General features: G+C 43.6%; 1 protein-coding gene across 1 annotated transcript in view; it reads right to left on the reverse strand.

The window, feature by feature from the left end:
• The window catches only part of LOC149276682 (CUGBP Elav-like family member 4), a gene marked incomplete at its 5' end in the record, with an annotated part of 59,758 nt that extends 59,432 nt beyond the window's left edge, over positions 1 to 326 (reverse strand). The window contains one exon of the mRNA XM_089503433.1: positions 198 to 326. Coding sequence (XP_089359559.1) covers positions 198 to 326 — 129 coding nt within the window. The remainder of the gene's footprint in view (positions 1 to 197) is intronic.
• Positions 327 to 22,012: the final 21,686 nt, after the last annotated feature.

Consider the following 22,012-nt stretch of genomic DNA (forward strand, 5'->3'; position numbering starts at 1 on the left):
CCCAGAAGGGAGACGGCTCCGCGTACCTTACACCAGGACGTTCATAGGTATGTCCATAAGGAACAAGAAGTCCATTCTAGGTTCAACCAAATTTTAACTTTTTTATAACTTCAGAACTTTCAGAACCTTTGTCCCCATAAAACATCGTTTAGTAACACCTCTAACTGGGAATTAGATTTCCATATATTGCTCTATACCTTTACTGTTGCCGTCTGGTCCTCGAAGAATCGTACATTCCTCAATGTTCCCGAAAGCTTCGAATAGCCGGCGGACGTCATCTTCTGACTGCTGTTTGTTCAGCATTCCCACGAATAGTTTTCTGTCTTCTGGAACAAAATTAAGAGATGCTTACCATATTTTAGCAACATCCGAGCTGAGGCATTGGTAACGTAACATTAGTGTACGTATACTCCAAAAAAAAGTAACTAACTCCAGGAAAGTTCTAGACTCAACCAAAAGCTGTCCGTATCCAGATCTCTCCAAAATTATATTAAAGCTCATCTGTTCTAAAGTCATCTAATCTGTGTATATATCAAGTACATAATCCCGTAAATGTGATACGCTTGGTATGAGTTCTCGCTCTGTTATCTGACCCCTAATCTACTAAACAACCTGACGTTTTGCCATAAAGCATCAGCTCAGTGTGGTGTTTGAGCCGGGAAAGTCACCAAAATATCACCTGACTGACAGCAACAGCGGCTCCAGGCCAGCACTGGGGGTTATATTACTGTATCCAGCGCTGGGGGTTATATTACTGTATACAGCGCTGGGGGTTATATTACTGTATACAGCGCTGGGGGGGTATATTACTGTATACAGCGCTGGGGGTTATATTACTGTATACAGCGCTGGGGGGGTTATATTACTGTATACAGCGCTGGGGGTTTTATTACTGTATACAGTGCTGGGGTTATATTACTGTATACAGCGCTGGGGGTTATATTACTGTATACAGTGCTGGGGGTTATATTACTGTATACAGCGCTGGGGGTTATATTACTGTATACAGCGCTGGGGGTTATATTACTGTATACAGTGCTGGGGGTTATATTACTGTATACAGCACTGGGGGGTTATATTACTGTATACAGCGCTGGGGGTTATATTACTGTATACAGCGCTGGGGGGTTATATTACTGTATACAGTGCTGGGGGTTATATTACTGTATACAGCGCTGGGGGGTTATATTACTGTATACAGCACTGGGGGGGCTATTTCTGTATACAGCACTGGGGGTTATATTACTGTATACAGCGCTGGGGGTTATATTACTGTATACAGCGCTGGGGGTTATATTACTGTATACAGCGCTGGGGGTTATATTTCTGTATACAGCGCTGGGGGGGTTATTTCTGTATACAGCACTGGGGGTTATTTCTGTATACAGCACTGGGGGGGTTATTTCTGTATACAGCACTGGGGGTTATTTCTGTATACAGCGCTGAGGGGGTTATTTCTGTATACAGCGCTGGGGGGGTTATTTCTGTATACAGCACTGGGGGGGTTATTTCTGTATACAGCGCTGGGGGTTATTTCTGTATACAGCGCTGGGGGGGTTATTTCTTTATACAGCGCTGGGGAGGTTATTTCTGTATACAGCGCTGGGGGGGTTATTTCTGTATACAGCACTGGGGGTTATTTCTGTATACATCGCTGGGGGGGTTATTTCTGTATACAGCGCTGGGGGGGTTATTTCTATATACAGCGCTGGGGGGGTTATTTCTGTATACAGCGCTGGGGGGGTTATTTCTGTATACAGCGCTGGGGGGGTTATTTCTGTATACAGCGCTGGGGGGGTTATTTCTGTATACAGCGCTGGGGGGGTTATTTCTGTATACAGCGCTGGGGGGGTTATTTCTGTATACAGCGCTCTAATGCAGGAAGATAAGGATTTGGGTTTCTGGGACATTCTACGTAATAAAGTTACTCTTTTACACGCCGTATGTAATGCAGACAGAAGCACTGAAGTCACAGATTGAATTATGTTGAAAACGATCTCATCTACCATCAAAATCTATAGGGATTATTCACTAAACAGTGAGTTGGAATGGCATCATTATGCATCATGAAGCCCTGAGTTGGCCCTGCAGAATGTATAGGTCAGTGGGTGATATATATTTTTTTTAAATTAACTATACATTCTGCGGAAGCCAACCAATCCATTCTCCCACAAGAAACCTACCAAGGCTTGCACCTCAAAAAAATCCTTAAAAAAGGTCACTTTTAGGTTTTAAATCATACTTACAGTTTAACCCCTGACTTGCCAGTGAGGAGTACAACATGAGCTCCATGAAAAAAAGCAGTTTTTTCTGGAATATTCACCCTACTGAATCCCAGCGTTAATGACAATCATGATATAATCCCGATCGGCAAAACCCACCCGGAGATCGGCAAAGCCCACCCTTCTGGAGAGCGAAATACAATTTTGCAGAGGTAGGGGAGATAATGAACTAATCTGCAATTAGCTAAAATAAATCAGTAATTGGCTCCTCTCGGAGCAGACGGCACAGAAATGACAGGATGGAGAGCGCCCCATCCATGTGATAAATGGCTTCTAATGTCTGCCTCCTGATATAGGGAACATGATCAGCAATGTATACATATATATATACATATATACTAAGCCTGGCCTTTAAGGACCTCCAGCTACTCTGCGTTCTATTTTCATGGCTGCCTGAGCATCACAGGAGTTGTAGTTCAGAAGGCCCAAAGCTCTCATAGCATAATGGTAGAAAATGGTTGTCCCTGAACTGAAAAGAAGCTTGGAATTTTACTGTATTTAATATTTTATTATTTTTATTACTATTATTATTTAATTTTTATTTAATTTTTATTTTATTATTTAATATATATATATATATTTTTTTTTAATCTACAACACAAATCTAATACATGTTTAAAATATTTACCAGATGGCCAAAAATGACCATAATTGTAATCAAAAAGTCGTTGTAAGGTCATTGTGAATACTGTGAATATTATCTACAGAAAACGCTAAATTCACTTATTCACTAGACACAATTTATCCTCGGAAACTCGCTTTTTGAGATCAAATGAAAATTTTTTTTTCAGGAATTCTCACCCTACGGTTTTCGGTTTTCTGCAATAGCAGAGTGCGGACAGACGGCCAAGACAAACCTTTTTCGATATTAAAATTATGTGATTTAATGGTTAATTCTCTCTATAATGTGCCTAAAAATTCAATTTCATAACAAAAAGAACACATTTTAATTTTCTAGAGCATGGGTTATTTTATGTGGTTTTGGAACATGAATATTTTAATGAAAATGAAGATATTTTTTTCTTTTTTTTTCTATTAAAAAAATATTTTTAAAGAAAATATTTTTTTTATCAAGCTAAAAAAAAATCTATAAATGTACAAACACGGATTTCTTGCTGCCAGCTGCTATATATGTGTGATGATCATCTGTTTGGGGTCGAATCACAATGTTTGAGGTGACAGTCGAGCTTGACGGAGTCGGCTGAAACCGAGGAACGTGTCATTTTCGCTACAGTGAACCCAACTGTGAACCCAACTGTCTGGACCACAGTTCAAGGAAACTCGAGGACCAACTCGAAAAAGTTGTTACAAAAATTGTAGCGATTGTGTCTGTCGACGAATTTCAACTAAAGTCAAAACTTCAATAAAAATTAGACTTTCAAGAGGAAGCAATTTGGCTTCATTAAATTTATCAGGACTGACAGCCCTATCAACCCCATCGATGACTCAACTGACTCAACTCTGATAACGATCTGATAATTCGCCTGAGAGGCTCAATCCACGAACTCACAAAATTAACTTCATGTCGGTCGGCGACCAACTCAACAGCCTTTGAGTTTAACTCGGTGGAAAACCCCAACAAATCTCGCCAGGACTCACAAAATGAACTTCATGTCGGTCGGTGACCAACTTAACATTTATGGAACTTAAGTTCAATCCACCAACTCACAAAATGAACTTCATGTCGGTCGGCGACCAACTCAACAGCCTTTGAGTTTAATTTGGTGGAAAACCCCAAAAACCTCAAAAGGACTCGCAAAATTTACTGCATGTCGATGGAAAACTTCAACAAATCTCGACAGGTCTCACAAAGATTAACGTGAATGTCGGTCGACGACCAAGTCAAATGACCATTGAGTAGAATTCAACAGAAAATCCCAACAAAAGTCGACAGGACTTGATAATAAGTTGGCGGTTTTTTTTATCAATGTAAGGAACTTTTTCTGGGTGGTAGATAAGAGGAACAGTCTTCCAGCAGAAGAGGTAGAGGGTAATACAGTGAGAGAATTTAAACATGCATGGCATAGGGCACGGCTCCTGAATCTTTACAGCAGGTCAAATGGTAGACTAGATGAGCTGAACAGTTCTTAAAGGTCGTTGTAATTTTGAAACACTGACATTAAAAATATTGTTAATATCGTTTATTTTTTATATATATTTTACATGGTTTTTGAAAATCTATGACTTTTATCTCGAGACAGAAGGACATTTTTTTTATGTTTCCTTCCTTTAACCCCACATTAGAGAAGATGAAAAAGGTCCTGAATAACCACAGGAATGCAGCATGATAAAGACATCCCTCACGCTGCGCCAATTTTCACGCTATCCAGGCGGATTTGTGCATCCAATCAGCTTCCAGTACAGCATAATATAGAGTTCGACGAGGCTACACTGTCAGATTTCATTGCCGGTTCTTTGCTGTTAGTTCTAGAGAAATATATATATTTCTTTTTTTTTTTATTGTGCTGAGGCATGATCTTGAATAAAGTAACGCTATTTCGGCTTTTCTCTGGACAATTTTCTCGAAGACAGAAGCCGCGCGTGGAGATCACCGCGGGGACGTGACAGATCTCCGAAGTCATTGTAACATAGTTACGGCCTGTAATGTCTGATTATTACTCCTAGTCATGCCTTCTGAAGAACGTGGGGGACTTAAAATTCAAGGATTTCAAGTCCTGGCATCCGGCCCCTGGCTTTCCACGCGGTGCGTCAGCCGCGGCCCTGCTGAAAACCATTCAGAAAAATCTTAAAGGGGAACTGATACATTTCTGATTATCTACATTTAAAAAAAAAAAAAATCTATGAGGGAGCTGCCATCTTGCTGCCCTGTCACATGATTTAAAACGCCCCCTCGCCCTGAGGTATCTGTGATAATAGCGTTACGCTGGGACCTGCGCGGCTGGAAACTATTTCTAGCACTAGAGGTTCATGCGCCGCCAGCTAAAACAATGCGGGGAGAGAACAGGAAGCAGCTTACAACTTCCTGCTTGGGCTGACGCAGGGAGAGAACAGGAAGCGGCTTCCAACTTCCTGCTTGGGCTGACACGGGGAGAGAACAGGAAGCGGCTTCCAACTTCCGGGTTGGGCTGATGCAGGGAGAGAACAGGAAGCGGCTTACAACTTCCTGCTTGGGCTGACGGGAGAGTCGCCTGCACTGAGGGATCATGGGAAACAGAGGGGAATTTGCATGAAATGCTCTGGCTGTGCCATCAGAGCTAGAAAATATAAATACATTAAATAAAATTAACATTAAGTAATAGAGATAATAATAACACAAACGGTAAATAGTATTTCAGATGTGACATTCTCCCTTAATTTCACCAAAAAGGACATATGCCGATCCCATGCATGTTAATACCCTCACAGTATTACCCTCTACCACTTCTGCCGGGAGGCTGTTCCACTTATCTACCACCCTCCCTATAGATATTGCCTATGCTCACATTCACCCACCCTCCTCCCTAATAGCAAAGCAAAAAAAAAAAAGGATGAAACTCGATGACGGTCCGTGGAATGAAACCAGAAATCTGTTGTTCCGGCCCCGTTCTAACGAAGGCATCTATTCCTGGCGGCCGTCGGCCGGACGGCGTGGCCATTTTTCACAGGGTAATAGCAGAGATAGGGCACTCCAGGGCCTGCGATGAAATGGTTCATTAAAACAGTTCTCCGGTTTCTAAACTCACTCAGTAGCACTTGGTGCGGCTCTTGGTACCTTACTGCACCCCCGAGGCGGATGTAAATGAACCTGCGCGCCGTTCCCTCTCATTTCTTATTGCCTTTGAACGGCGCGCTTGGCCGGTGATTGTTCTGATTCTACGGCTGCTTGTTACACGACCTTAACCCTCCGAATGCCGAAGCATGAAGCTGCTACATTAGAGGGTCTGTATCATGATTATAGCTTCACAGGCACATTGCTGATGTAATGTGAAGAGGTTTTGCTCAGAGGGTGGTGGGTAAGTGGAACAGCCTCCCAGCAGAAGTGGTAGAGGGTAATACAGTGAGGGTATTAAACACGCATGGGATAGACGTCCGGCTCCTGCTTCTAGGATGAGGCCAACGACCAATGTTTCCATCTTTTCTATATATAAATGTTAGATACATTAATAACAGACGCACGGAGAATGATACAATATCATCCCACAGACTGAAACGTGATCAAGGATTCATTAACCGCGGCAGGGATCCCAGAGGAGGCCGCGTAACAAATTAGCGATAGCCTTCATTCCTTACAAAGAAACATAGAACCCGCCAGCAGATCGGCCCCCGCCGGCCCCCGTCTAGTCCACCCGTTTCTCCTGCTGTAAAGACTCAAACCTTAAGCAGCCGTCGGTCTCGTCTTAGATTCAGGAGCCGTGTGCCTATCCCATGCATGTTTAATACCCTCACTGTATTGCCCTCTACCACCTCTGCTGGGAGGCTGTTCCACTTATCTACCAACATCTCCATCGTCAGAAATGTGCAGAATTCACCCTGCGGCCAGTTAAGAGTTAATGCGCTTCTGCAACTTTCTTTACGATGTAGAGGAAAGGGATTCAGGCGTCAGAGCGGTCACTGCTTTCAAACCGAGATCACAGCCTGTAAATAAACCCGCGAGTTTCTTCCCCCCCCCTCCCATTTTTTCTTTGTATTTTTTTATTTTTATCCGGCTTATTGTCAGGAGCGCGAATCGAACAGACAGAGTGACGACACCCCCCCCCCCCCGATCAGGAGTCAGGGTGAGCGGGGGCGAAATGATGAAATTGTGAAAATAGAAGGTTCCAAAGTGAAAATATGATTGCGGCTCCTCCCCCCGCGGCTTTTTTTCCGCAGAATTTCTCCGGCGCCCTGCAGGAAAGCCGCTAATATCTGAAAGTACAGAGTGTCAAAAGGAATTTCTCAGCCTCTGACAGCTCGTAAATTACAGTTCATCGGCTTCTTCTGGGGCTCGGATTTAAATTAATAGCCGAGTCAAATCTATGGGGGGGTTCCGCCCCCCCCCTTTTTGTTTCTCAAAGCGACGGCGTCCGAGGTTTAAGGGGCTTATAAGGTAGCGGCCGTCATGCGCTCCCTTTGTTGTATTTGGCAATCTCTCTATAGAACGCCAGCTGCGTAGAAAAAGACTACAAAGGGAGGTGCGCCGGGCTATTTACCAAACACCACGGGGTGAAAAAAAAACAAGAAAAGAAAAGAAAAAAAAACATGAAAAAAAAATATAATATAAAAATAAAAACCCCTCGAAACAGCTAATTATTTTTGTGCTGGAGGGGGCATTGCTCTCCGCCACTTCAAGAAATGAAACTTTTGATGTCAAAACAGGAAAAAAATATCACCTGCAGCATAGAAGCCGCCAATACAATGCGGTAACGGCGTTTGAAGACGCTTACGGGGCGGAAAAAAGGAAAATATTACCCGTCTTTTTTTTTTTTGGGCCGCTGACCACCTGCGTTCTGGGGCAGAATCTTTATGGTTTTGTTGATGGTAACAAATGTCGCATTAAATTAAGGTAATAATAATAATAATAGATTTTTAACCAAACCGCTGCACTATTACTATCCTTAACCTTGCATTATTCAGAGTTTTTGACCCACTTTCTTCCATCCGCATACCTGCCAACAGTCCCGAATTTCTCGGGACAGTCCAGTTTGTTTATTCAGGTTGTAGGGAAGTCGCAAATGATAGGCAACTTCTTTTACGTGTTCACTTATTGACTTCATCACCGTTTCACGGCATTTCCATGGCAACCGGCAGAAAATGAAGAAAAAAAATAAATACGAAGAACGTATATGGATATCCGAAGTCCAAGTCTAGTATTTTGGTATCTGTTGTATTCGTGTGTCCAAAGACCCCAATGTCAGCCTTGCGCGGACCCCGGACTTTTTCTGGGGGGGGAGGGCGCGTAATCGTGTAATTCTTCAACAGAGACATCATTGGGCTACTTCACCAAATATTTAATATAACGGGAATATTTTAATCGAATATTTAATAATATTAAATATAATTTAGAATATTTAAAAGTATTTGGCTATTTTACATAGAAACCCAGAACCCGCCGGCAGATCGGCCCCCATCCGGCCCCCGTCTAGTCTGCCCGTTTCTCCGGCTGTAAAGACCCAAACCTTAATCAGTCGTCGGTCTCGTCTTAGATTCAGGAGCCGTACGTCTATCCCACGCATGTTTAATACCCTCGCTGTATTACCCTCTACCACCTCTGCTGGGAGGCTGTCAGTGGAGTGAGACGTGTTTAATCCGTGGAATGGGTTATTCAGAGCGCTGCCGGATGCCACCTGAGGGCTTCCCTTTGGTAAATGGGCTGATGCAGAAGCCCCGAAGCGGAGGACCATTGTCAAGAAAAGTTCCTGGCAAAACATTGGATGGACGCAATCATGTTAGATGAAATGTAAGAAAGTTTTATTTTCCTGGGAAGGTGGTCGATAAGTGGAACAGCCTCCCAGCAGAAGAGATAGAGGCTAAAACAGTATATTTGAACCATTTTATTTGACTGATTGTGTTAACTTTTAACCTCTTAATTACCCCTTTGCCCAATTCTGTCAGACTCTCCTCTACTTATTTTAAGGCTCCCTACAGAGAAGCTCGCCACCTGCTCAGAGAAGCTTACAATCTATCCTCCCAGTACCCTCAGCCAGCATCCTTAACAAAACAAAACCACCTTCCAGATCCCCGGCCACTGACTTTTCCCCATCCCCCGCGCCGCGATCAAACCGTCCTCACTCAAATAGCCCCTCTTCTTCTGTCTCATTCCCCCTTCCACGTTCGAATAGATTGTAAGCTCACAAGACCAAGGCCCTCTTCTCCTTCCGTCAGAATATATTTCAGTAAAATCACACAAACGAAGCGTCTTAAGAGAGAGAGAGCGAGGGAATCGGCGATGAGACTATTCGCCCCGGGGTAAGAAGCGATATAACGCAGCCGGGTGAGATATGGAGGAATATCGGGAGCGGACACTTCCGGGGGTTCTGTTTCTACTTAAAGGCATCTTATGTTTTACATTTTGTTTTCTCGGTTTGAAGCAAACGGCTTCCGATGCCCCCTAATTCAATTAGAGGAAAAGCCACGGGGTGTCGGGGCCGCTAAAAAGCCGCGTCTGGGGAAAAAAAACAAAAAGTAACAATGAATCATAAAAAAAGAAAGACATTTTTGCTGGAGGGAGCCTGGAATCACATTATGGGGGTCACTGACGGCTACCGTGCTGGAAAATCTGGAATTTGGCTAACGGTAAATGTTCCTCGGCAACAGTAGAGATACGCCACCGTTCAAAAGTTTGGGGTCACTTAGAAATGTCCTTGTTTTTGAACGAAAAGCTAATTTTGTCCATTAAAATAACATAAAATGGATCAGAAATCCAGCGCAGACGGGGTTAATGTTGTAAATGACTGTTGTAGCTGGAAACGGCTGATTTGTAATGGAATCTCTTCATAGCTGTACAGAGGCCCTTTATCACTCCCATCACTCCTGTGTCCCAATGGCCCTTTATCACTCCCATCACTCCTGTGTCCCAATGGCCCTTTATCACTCCCATCACTCCTGTGTTTCAATGGCCCTTTATCACTCCCATCACTCCTGTGTTCCAATGGCCCTTTATCACTCCCATCACTCCTGTGTCCCAATGGCCCTTTATCACTCCCATCGCTCCTGTGTTCCAATGGCCCTTTATCACTCCCATCGCTCCTGTGTTCCAATGGCCCTTTATCACTCCCATCACTCCTGTGTTCCAATGGCCCTTTATCACTCCCATCGCTCCTGGGTGACCCCAAACTTTTAAGCGAGCGGTAGTGTGTGTGTGAGTGGTAGTGTGTGTGTGCGTATGAGCGGTAGTGTGTATGAGCGGTAGTGTGTGTGAGTGGTAGTGTGTGTGTGCGTATGAGAGGTAGTGTGTGTGAGCGGTAGTGTGTGTGAGCGGTAGTGTGTGTGAGTGGTAGTGTGTGTGCGTATGAGCGGTAGTAAGTGTGAGTGGTAGTGTGTGTGAGTGGTAGTGTGTGTGAGCGTTAGTGTGTGTGAGTGGTAGTGTGTGTGAGTGGTAGTGTGTGTGAGCGGTAGTGTGTGTGAGCGGTAGTGTGTTTGAGTGGTAGTGTGTGTGAGTGGTAGTGTGTGTGAGCGGTAGTGTGTGTGAGTGGTAGTGTGTGTGCGTATGAGCGGTAGTGTGTGTGAGCGGTAGTGTGTGTGAGTGGTAGTTAGTGTGAGCGGTAGTGTGTGTGAGCGGTAGTGTGTGTGAGTGGTAGTGTGTGTAAGCGGTAGTGTGTGTGAGTGGTAGTGTGTGTGAGCGGTAGTGTGTGTGAGTGGTAGTGTGTGTGAGCGGTAGTGTGTGTGAGCGGTAGTGTGTGTGAGTGGTAGTGTGTGTGAGCGGTAGTGTGTGTGAGTGGTAGTGTGTGTGAGCGGTAGTGTGTGTGAGCGGTAGTGTGTGTGAGTGGTAGTTAGTGTGAGCGGTAGTGTGTGTGAGCGGTAGTGTGTGTGAGTGGTAGTGTGTGTAAGCGGTAGTGTGTGTGAGTGGTAGTGTGTGTGAGCGGTAGTGTGTGTGAGCGGTAGTGTGTGTGAGTGGTAGTGTGTGTGAGCGGTAGTGTGTGTAAGCGGTAGTGTGTGTGAGTGGTAGTGTGTGTGAGCGGTAGTGTGTGTGAGCGGTAGTGTGTGTGAGCGGTAGTGTGTGTGAGCGGTAGTGTGTGTGAGTGGTAGTGTGTGTGAGCGGTAGTGTGTGTGAGTGGTAGTGTGTGTGAGCGGTAGTGTGTATGAGCGGTAGTGTGTGTGAGTGGTAGTGTGTATGAGCGGTAGTGTGTGTGAGTGGTAGTGTGTGTGAGTGGTAGTGTGTGTGAGTGGTGCAGAAGATGGAATACGGCGGGCGTTATATGCCTGTAATAAAAAAATAGAAACTAATGAACTCTGTGATATTTCTGGATGGTTGAGGAGGTCAGGAGTTGCTGCAGATGAATGAAGAGACCTCTGAGGTCTTAAAAGTTGACCCAATAAAATGTATCATCGTCTACCAAGGACTTTTCCTGGCTCAATACAGCTATATCATATTTCTTTATCGTAGCCGATGTAAAACATAGCTCCAAACTGGCACTGTCTAGTTGGACAGTCCCTTTTTCCTCCCCTGATGCCCCTCTTTTCTAGGAGGTCAGAATGTTTGCTGGGTATGAGGGGATCGCAGGGTTCTACAGCCCTGAAAGCCCCGATAATGTGTATAGAAACAGCAGGAAACGGTTTTATAAATTAAACGGGGTAAATAAACCCCATTATTCTTCTTCTAAACGCCCCACCCAGTTACACAAATACCCCCTACATAGAGGGTGGTGGATAAGTGGAACAGCCTCCCAGCAGAAGTGGTAGAGGGTATTTAAACATGCACACGACAGGCATACGGCTCCTGAATCTGACTGTCTGCACATTTCGCCTCCACTCATGGTCAGGAGATCCCAATATCCGACCCCAAGAGCTTGTGATTAACTTGACCTAGGGCGAATCCGCCATATTAAACAGAAGGATGCCTTCACGTTGCGCTTTGTCCTAACAGATCCGGCTGCTCAGTGTTTGTGAGGATAACGCGCCGTGGCCCCCCCGGCCCCCGACCATCTCGCAGGGTCACAAATGATTAGCAGAGCCCCTGCTCGTTTGCCCCAAGGGCAGCAGAGAACGTGAGGCAGCCGCGCACCGATCTTCCTGCGCAGCATCAGCGAGATGCATGCCGACGTCTGTCAGAACGGATACAGCGAAGCGCATGCTGCGCATGCACAGGTGATTCCTGCAGGGGCCGACAGACGCACCGAGGGACCGCGCAACGTTTGGCCAAACGCCATTTAAACAAAGGAACGAATGAGCCGCGACACCGGAATAATTACAACTTTATTTATAAGACGCGCCGGTTAACAGGACGTCTTCTTTAACCCTTCTCAGAACGCCAAAAGGCAAACATTTACAGAAACATTCATGTTATATTCATAGTAAAAAATAGATTTTTTTTACAATTTTTTTTTCTTATTCTTTTAAGTTGCATTTAAGCAACATGCAAATAAAACAAAATTAGGGGCGGGTCATTAACATCTCCGCCTCCCATCAACCTCGATGTAAAGGTTCTCCTAAAGCAAAGCCATGAAGTTAGATCAAGTGGATCTGGACACGTGATTAGATAGCATCATCTCATTGGACAGCGCTATGGAATATGATGGCGCTATATAAACCAATAAAGACCGTCTAGTCGCCCGTTTCTCTCGCTGTAAAGACTCAAACTTTAATCAGTCGTTGGTCTCGTCTTAGATTCAGGAGCCGTATGCCTATCCCATGCATGTTTAATACCCTCACTGTATTACCCTCTACCACTTCTGCTGGGAGGCTGTTCCACTTATCTACAGCCCTCTCTGAAAACTAAAAGACTATAAATTGCATAAAATAAAAAGCGCATGTTTTCTATTTTTTTTTACCTGTAAATAACATTTTCTGTAGGCCTGACACAATGTCTCGCTGGCGGGAGTTTTTAATGGAGACGCAATTCGCACTCCTCCGCTCGGCAGTCCCGGAGAATCAATTATCTCTCCCTCTCTTTCTCTTTTTTTTTCCTCTCTCTCTCTCCACCGCCTGGTTACAAAGTTATTTTCTATAATTTCTGATGTGTGAGGCCGAAATTAGCTCTCAGAGCTGAGACGGCAAAAAAAATAAATAAATAAAAATAAAAATGAAGAAGCGGCGCTCTTCTTTTTAATCAGCGGCGGCTCGGATGGTTGTGCGCGGCGGATAAGATAGGTTTGATGGTAGGCGATCGGGGGTCACGAGCATACCGAGGCTCTGAAAGAGTTTTGATTATCGCAATTACTGGCCTGCGCTTTGACACGGCGCACAACAAAGACGGGCCAATTAAATCCTTATTATTCCTGGCTGCCGATATCAGTGCCGGCCAATCAAATCTCAGTATATTATTCGTACGTTATTCGCACCAAGGGGGGGGGTAATTATGCTGTAATTGCTAAGAAGGGGGGTTTTAAGTCATATGTATTGAAATGGGGCATTATGGGAGTTTATTTATGCCCCTTTTTTTCCGCCTCGGGGTATTTTTGGTAAGTTTAGGAAAACCTCCTTTACTTCATTTCACCTGCAAATTCTTTATTAACTCTTAACGCCGACGTATTATGTTTCACCCTAAAATATTCAAACGTAGACTTTTTAATACTTTTTTTTTTGTTCTGAAGGCCGACACAGCCATAGAACTATAGAACCCGCCGGCGGATCGGCCCCTTTCGGCCCCTATCTGGTCGCCCGTTTTTCCTGCTGTAAAGACTTAATCCTTAATCAGTCGTCGGTCTCGTCTTAGATTCAGGAGCCGTATGTCTATCCCATGCATGTTTAATCCCCTCACTGTATTACCCTCTACCACTTCTGCTGGGAGGCTGTTCCACTTATCAAACACCCTCTCAGTAATGTAAAACTTCCTTAATGTCACATCTAAGCCTCCGGCCCTCTAAGGGCAGTGGCTGATGGTGACACTAGGGCCGCGAGCACAAGACGTGTGACTGGCTGATCCCACAATCGCTATAACATGGAAATATCTCCTGGATCTACAACACACGGAACATCCAGGAACCCTTATAGGTCCGAGGAACTCCACCTTACACCACCGGGGCGAGGGATACAATTTGGAGTTCTGGAGAAGTTAAAGGTTGGGGGGAAGCCCTAGATGATTAGCTGATGACCACCACAACTGGCTTTCATGGCAGTTCACTCGTGGCTGGCTGAGGATTCTGAGAGTAGTAGCTAAGGCCACAGATCATCTGTCCTTGGAACTGTAAGCCCATAACCTTTGTTAAATCAGCCAATCAATAGCAGTAAAACAATTGAAGTCCTTTTCATGTATGTACACGGGGCATTTACCCGGGGGGGGGGGGTGACTTGTTCCTTTAAGGCAACCCAGAATGTATGTAAGGCTCCTTTTGATACAATGTGACGTAGTACCCACCCCCAGATCTTCACGGACATAACGATACGATCCGAGTTAAGGATCAATAGTTTTGTTAGCGGAGCTGAAAGTATAATCACTTTGGAGACGGTATCTCTAATACATTTTATGTGCTTCCCTGCGCCATTATTTTGATGTATCAGTCGATTACATATTCATAATATCACATTATCAATATTCGGAATATCTTTCACTAACAAACGGTCTACGAGCGGCTCGAAACTGCCTGTTCGTGCCGAGTAAACGACCAAATCAAATATCATTAAACTAACGATATTGCTGAAAAATGGCTGGGGGTGGGGTGGGGGAAATGGCTCCTCTAGGCACTCATAGTAATTAACCTCTTTGCTCCTGGAGTACGATGCTCGCCAAAGAGAGCAACAACCCCCACGGAGACAGCAATGATACCGGTCTAGTTACAGGAATCTATCTCCGTGCCTCACGTCGGAGAAGCTCACTGGGTTGGACTTCCATGTTTCCGATTGGAGTCGGGAAGTTGACGGTTCCGTCGGGACGCTGTCCGGTGAACTTCCTGTTTTGTGAATCTGAAAGCTAAGTTACTAAACCCCGAAACGACAATAACTCGTACCAATGCTTAGCAGGCATGGCCCATATGGATGGTCGACCATTGATGTCCACGATCTGTTTCGACCAGGACGATATTATCTTAGACTTGGGGGAATAACGACGGGAAAAGTTACAAAGTTACAAAATGATTCACAACAGCCCTCGAAAATGCAGATAATTCAATGCAAGACGACCCAAATCGGCTGCTTGAGATGAAGATCTCCATGATGTCAGTGAGGCGGAATAACAGTTCTGCTGTACATACAGGATGGTCCTAGACACACAATGTTCTCGGGGTCTGCTGGATATCATGCCAAGGACGGCACCAAACATGCATCTTGTTAACACGTGATGACTTCTGATGGAACGCGGCATGATGGGGCAGCGTTGCTGTAAGATGCGATTCTCCTTTTCTCCATCCGTTCTGTAATGTGGACAGAAGTTTGTGTGATCACAGAACCTCGACTAACACACGAGGCTGATCTCAACACTAGAATGTCAAAGGACATTGTAGCGGAATGACCATCACTAGGGGACTCAACAATCCAAAAATAGTTTCTATGCGACGGAACATCGACGTCTCATAGATGAACCCTCGGTCTGAGACAACTAAGGAAGACCCTGAAAGATGATCTTCAGCCGTGTCCAGATAGTTTGACCTCGAAAACTTCTGGGGCTTTACTTTTAATAAGAACCTAAAGCAAACCTAATCCAGAATCCAAATACAGACCATAATGTCAGGGAAGATAATCAAAGGCAAAGCACAAGCAGAAGGTCAGGGCGGGCAGACGTTTGCGGTCAAGTGTAAGCAAATGCTCGGGGCAGGCAACGTTCAATGATAGTCAGAATCTAGTATTTGGCACAGAAGAGCGCACCCAAAGATCAACAAGAACGTGGCTTAGATGGAAGTTTTAGTGTACTAAGACTGTGGTAGATAAGTGGAAAAGCCTCCCAGTAGAAGTGGTGGAGGTTAATACAGGGAGGGAATTTTAACATGGAAATGGCTCCTGAAGATGAGACCATCTTTAAAAATATAAAAAAAAAAATTATATAAAATACATTTTGACCTCCCCAGAAATCATATCTGGAGGAAGAAAGCTAATAAACTGCACATTTTTGTTTTTGCGGAGTATTTCACCATGTTTTAGAGGAAAGGCAAACAAGAAGAGATGGTACGCGGGGTTATCTATCATCTCTGAATATCTGGGGATACTCATATTCTATCAACATAAACGCGCTAAAAGATATCCAGGCCATTAGTGGGACCCGGACTGGAATCTAAATGGAAAAAGATTCTAGAACTGCAGCAAAAGTGTTTTTGGTAATGGGAGTCCGCTGTCAGCATCGCTCAGGAACAGGGCATGGCGAGACCTTAAAGAGAGGCCCAAGGGAACGATTTATGGCCAAGACTGATACAATAAACGCAATTTGTTTTAATTAAGGAGATTACTTATTGCATAATTCACAACGCCATAAATTAACTTAACCCTGATGCGAAAAAAAGAAAGAAAAGAAAAAGCGTTGGAGGAAAACAATGAAGAAAAAAACATAAAAAACACAAAAAATAAAAGCAAATTGCTTGATACCCTTGGTTAACCCCCTGTTTTATTTAGATATCCCTGTTTTAGTGTGAATTATTTATGGTTGTTTCTAATTGGATTTATTTAAAGGTACATTCAATGTATAGGGAGATAAGAAATAATCTAACGGGGAGGAATAATCCTGCAGATTATATGAGCAGGTTGAGATTGCTGCTTATATATATATATATATATATATATATATATATATATATATATATATATATATATCTTATTTTAGTCTTTAAATAAGTTACAAATATTGAGTGCACTGGGCTATAAGAAGTAGGATATAAATATAATTCACGGCGTTTATTATTTTGCAATTTTTTGGGGGGAAAATAAAAGAAAAAAATCTATGTCCATGTTTGCTGCGGAATTGAACACGTTGTAAATCCGATGTATCTGCTGATTGATGGATGGAAAGACGAACAAATGGACAAAGCTGAAGGCTCTTTAGAATGTTATGTTTTTGTCTTTTAGGCGCTCTAGGGGTTAATGATGACGTCATACTGGCGCATTTCCTTAGATATAGAGGAAAGCTGGATGGTCTCTGCCGAGTCGGTGTGACATCACGGAGCGCTCTATGCTTACTTTACATTTACATTTAAATGATTTCAAAGGTGAATAAATAAACTGGATCAGGGAAGATTGAATATTTTATTATTATTCAAAGATTGTTGTTTTGGGGGTTATTTCCTTTTCTCATTTTTCTGCATATTTTTATGTGTTAACGAAAAAGCGCAATGAAGTACATGGGGAAAAGTCTAGCCAAACGCCAGCCAGGGAATATTTTAACCCCCTAATAATGAGGTTTGTATATGGTTTTTATACCGTGTTGGTGCCTAAAGGGTTAACATTCATCTATCTTGCTCGGTCTTGCTCTCTCCTGTTTATTGTACCCAAGAAAGCCAGATTTGCTCGATGGATAGCAGCTTCCAATTAGGTTCTAGAGCTTCCAGGGATCTGTGCCAAGTGCATAGGAACTTGGCCACTTGCTGGTATCGGTAAAAGAACGAGCATGAAAATAGAACAAACAAAAGGAAAAAAAGGACAAAAAATTAATTATTAATTGGAGAAATGGTAGGAAAAGGACATTTTACTTTAATGAGAGGGTGGTAGATAAGCGGAACAGCCTCCCAGTAGATGTGGTAGGGGCTTATACAGTGAGGGAGAATCCGCCCATCCGGTAAAAAAAAACAGAAGACTCAGGGGTGAGAATTCCCAGACAGAGGCAAGAGCTTACAGGAACAAAATTAATATTTTTAAGGCATCCAAAATGGAACAGTTCAGTAACTTTCATGAATATACCTTACACTAAAATACACATTTTATACATATATTTATAATATGCCATGCTCTGTATCTAAGAAAAAAATGCATTTTAAAAGAAAAGTGTCTAATACGAGGATACCGGCATGGATTTTTGGCGATCTCCGAGGGTCTTTAATGCTAATACCGTAATGCACAGACACACACACATATACACACACATATACACACACTGACACACACTGACACACACACATATACACACACTGACACACACTGACACACACACATATACACACACTGACACACACCCCAACATATATACCCACACACACATATACACAGACACACACACACAGACACACACAGACACACACGCCAACATATATACCCACACACATATACACAGACACACACACACACACATATACACACACTGACACACACAGACACACACCCCAACATATATACCCACACACACATATACACAGACACACACACACACACTGACACACACACTGACACACCCCCCAACATATATACCCACACACACACACACACACACTACACACACACAGACACACACCCCAACATATATACCCACACACACATATACACAGACACACACACACACACATATACACACACCCCAACATATATACACACACACATACACCCACCCCAACATATATACCCACACACACATATACACAGACACACACACACACACACACTGACACACACCCCAACATATATATCCACACACACACATATACACACACTGACACACACTGACACACACATATACACACACTGACACACACACATATACACACACTGACACACACTGACACACACACATATACACACACTGACACACACCCCAACATATATACCCACACACACATATACACAGACACACACACACAGACACACACAGACACACACGCCAACATATATACCCACACACATATACACAGACACACACACACACACATATACACACACTGACACACACAGACACACACCCCAACATATATACCCACACACACATATACACAGACACACACACACACACTGACACACACACTGACACACCCCCCAACATATATACCCACACACACACACACACTGACACACACACAGACACACACCCCAACATATATACCCACACACACATATACACAGACACACACACACACACATATACACACACCCCAACATATATACACACACACATACACCCACCCCAACATATATACCCACACACACATATACACAGACACACACACACACACACACTGACACACACCCCAACATATATATCCACACACACACATATACACACACTGACACACACAGACACACACCCCAACATATATACCCACACACACATAGACACACACTGACACACACCCCAACATATATACCCACACACACACATATACACACACTGACACACACAGACACACACCCCAACATATATACCCACACACACATATACACAGACACACAGACACACACATATACACACACTGACACACACAGACACACACAGACACACACCCCAACAAATATACACACACACACACATACACACACACATATACACACACTGACACACACAGACACACACCCCAACAAACATACACACACACACATATACACACACATACACAGACACACATACATATACACACACTGACACACACAGACACACACACCAACATATATACACACACACACATATACACAGACACACACACACACAACTGACACACACACTGACACACACCCCAACAAACACACACACACACATATACACATATACACACACATACACAGACACACATACATATACACACACTGACACACAGAAACACACCCCAACAAATATACACACACATACACACACACATATACACACACTGACACACACAGACACACACCCCAACATATATACACACACATACACACACAGATATACACACACACACACCGACACACAGAAGATGAATACCAAGCACCTCGGCTGGGATGGACAAACTCAATGAAGCGCGAGTCCCTTTTGTCTCCGAGTTTCTGTATAACTCCGGTAACTAGCATTATGTCAGGCCCCACTAACTCCTAGCGTCTGAGACTAATTGCACCGGTAATGATATTGAACATTAGATGGCTTTTTGCATATCGTTCAGACTAATTCCAGCTACTGAGGAATGTTCTATGAACCAAAGAAGAAAAGTTCAGCTTTACAAACTCCTTTTTGTTGCCCCCATCCAGGCATGGCTAAAGTGCAGTCATACCAATGAAGCTGCTGCCGTCCCAAAAGGTCGGCACGCGGTGGGGACTCCTCGAGCTAATGGCTTGAACCGGAGAGCAAGGGGTAAAGCAATTGGACATTCTTAGGAGTCCACTAATGATGAGATAGAACCGGCCGTCAGATCGGCCCCATTCGGCCCCCGTCTAGTCGCCTGTTTCTCCTGCTGTAACGATTCAAACCTTAATCAGTACTTGTCTTAGACTCAGGAGCCACGTGCTAAGATGAGACCAAGGACCGATTAATGTCCACCTACCACGCGAGCTTGTGGTGGCCCATTGAGTGTTCATAGGAGAACCTCAATCCCGTCTTTACTCGAAGGTTCTATCTTTCATTAGACAAACACTGGGAAAGATGAAGACTGGCCTTCCGAGGTCACACTCTACACCTTCACCATGTCAGCCCGATAGAAGGTATCTCATTTGAGTAAAGACTATCTCTTCCGGTAGAACGATATAGCTTCTCATGTACATTTCTCTTACGTTATAGAGGGTACCTGTACCACAGGCTGTGAAACTCTGCCCTAAATATCTGTCTGGCTCACTTTTTTAAGAATAACCGTGAGCTTTGGATCCAAATTGGGACTGTCCCTCTTGGTAGTTGGTAGACCCTCCATTCTGATCTCTTTCCCATTGGGCTGCCCATTTAATAAAAGCTTTCAGTCAAATTATTCTTTCTGCATTCTCTTGCGATTACTCTTGCTGGCAGATCAGACCCATTCGGCCCATCTAGTCTGTCCATTTTTCCTGCTTTAAAGACCTTTGGTATAGAAACATAGAAAATGGCGGCCTTAACTTAAGAACTGCCTTAAGTGTATTAATCTCTACCACTCTGCTGGAAGGCTATTCCATGCATCCACTACTCTCCTTCTCGTCTTGATACAATACTCCACCATGGCTTCTGCTCCTTGTAACTGCTGAACCCCATTGTCCAAATACTTACACCTATACTTTTTTTTCTAAAATATTGATGGCGGTGTAAAGTTACTCTACAATTACTTAATCATTTTGTAGTGGGTTAAATTATTAGTTGATGAGCTGGAGTGAAAACCACTTGCTAAAACTAAAATGAGTTAATTAAATTTTAATTAACTTTAATTAATAACTTTAATTAAATGAAGCCGTGGAACCGAACAGAGACCCTGGTTTCACGGGACACCAAAGCGGCATCGCATGCTTTTCTTTTTTGGGGGGGAAGAAGTCATTGAAAGTCGCAGAATTTCCGACGTAGGAAGGAAGATGGAGAAGACAGAATCTCAACGTTTTCAGCATCTGTCTTTATTATTCTCTGGCCAAATAATGATTTAGGTTGGGTTGAAATATGCATTCATCTTTTGAATGAAATATGTCAGTTGAGTTAAAAATGTATTACCGTATTTGCTCGATTATAAGACGACCCTGATTATAAGACGACCCCCAAAATCTGAATATTAATTTAGGAAAAAAAAGAAAAAGCCTGAATATAAGACGACCCTATAGGAAAAAAGTTTTACCAGTAAATGTTAATTCATTTAAACTATTTTTTATATTAAAAGCTATGATTGAGAAAAATATTTTGGTTTTATTTCCTTCTATTTTCCAACCTGCCCCCCAGTTACGCACATCTGCCCCAGAAATGCCTTATACCCCCTATATGCCACTGTGCCCCATGATATGCCTTTTAACCCTATATGCCACTGTGCCCCATGATATGCCTTTTAACCCTATATGCCACTGTGCCCCATGATATGCCTTTTGACCCCCTATGTGCCACTCTGCCTCCAGAAATGCCTTATACCCCTATATGCCACTCTGGCATTAAGGGGATTGAAAGGCATATTATGGGGCACAGTGGCATATAGGGAGGTTTAAGGCATTTCAGGAGGCAGAGTGGCGTATAGAGAGTTAAAAAGGCATTTCTGGAGGCAGAGTGGCATTAAGGGGGTTAAAAGGCATTTCACAGAGCACTCTGCCTCCAGAAATGCCTTTCCCCCCCCATTAAACACTCCCCCCCCCAAACTTACCGGTGCTTCTGACTCCCCTGTCATGCAGCCGGGGCAGCGTGTAGATCCCACGCACTTACG

Source organism: Sceloporus occidentalis, unplaced genomic scaffold, assembly GCF_023333645.1.
Source record: "Sceloporus occidentalis isolate IW3139 unplaced genomic scaffold, rSceOcc1.0.p SCAF_232, whole genome shotgun sequence".
NCBI lineage: Eukaryota > Metazoa > Chordata > Lepidosauria > Squamata > Phrynosomatidae > Sceloporus > Sceloporus occidentalis.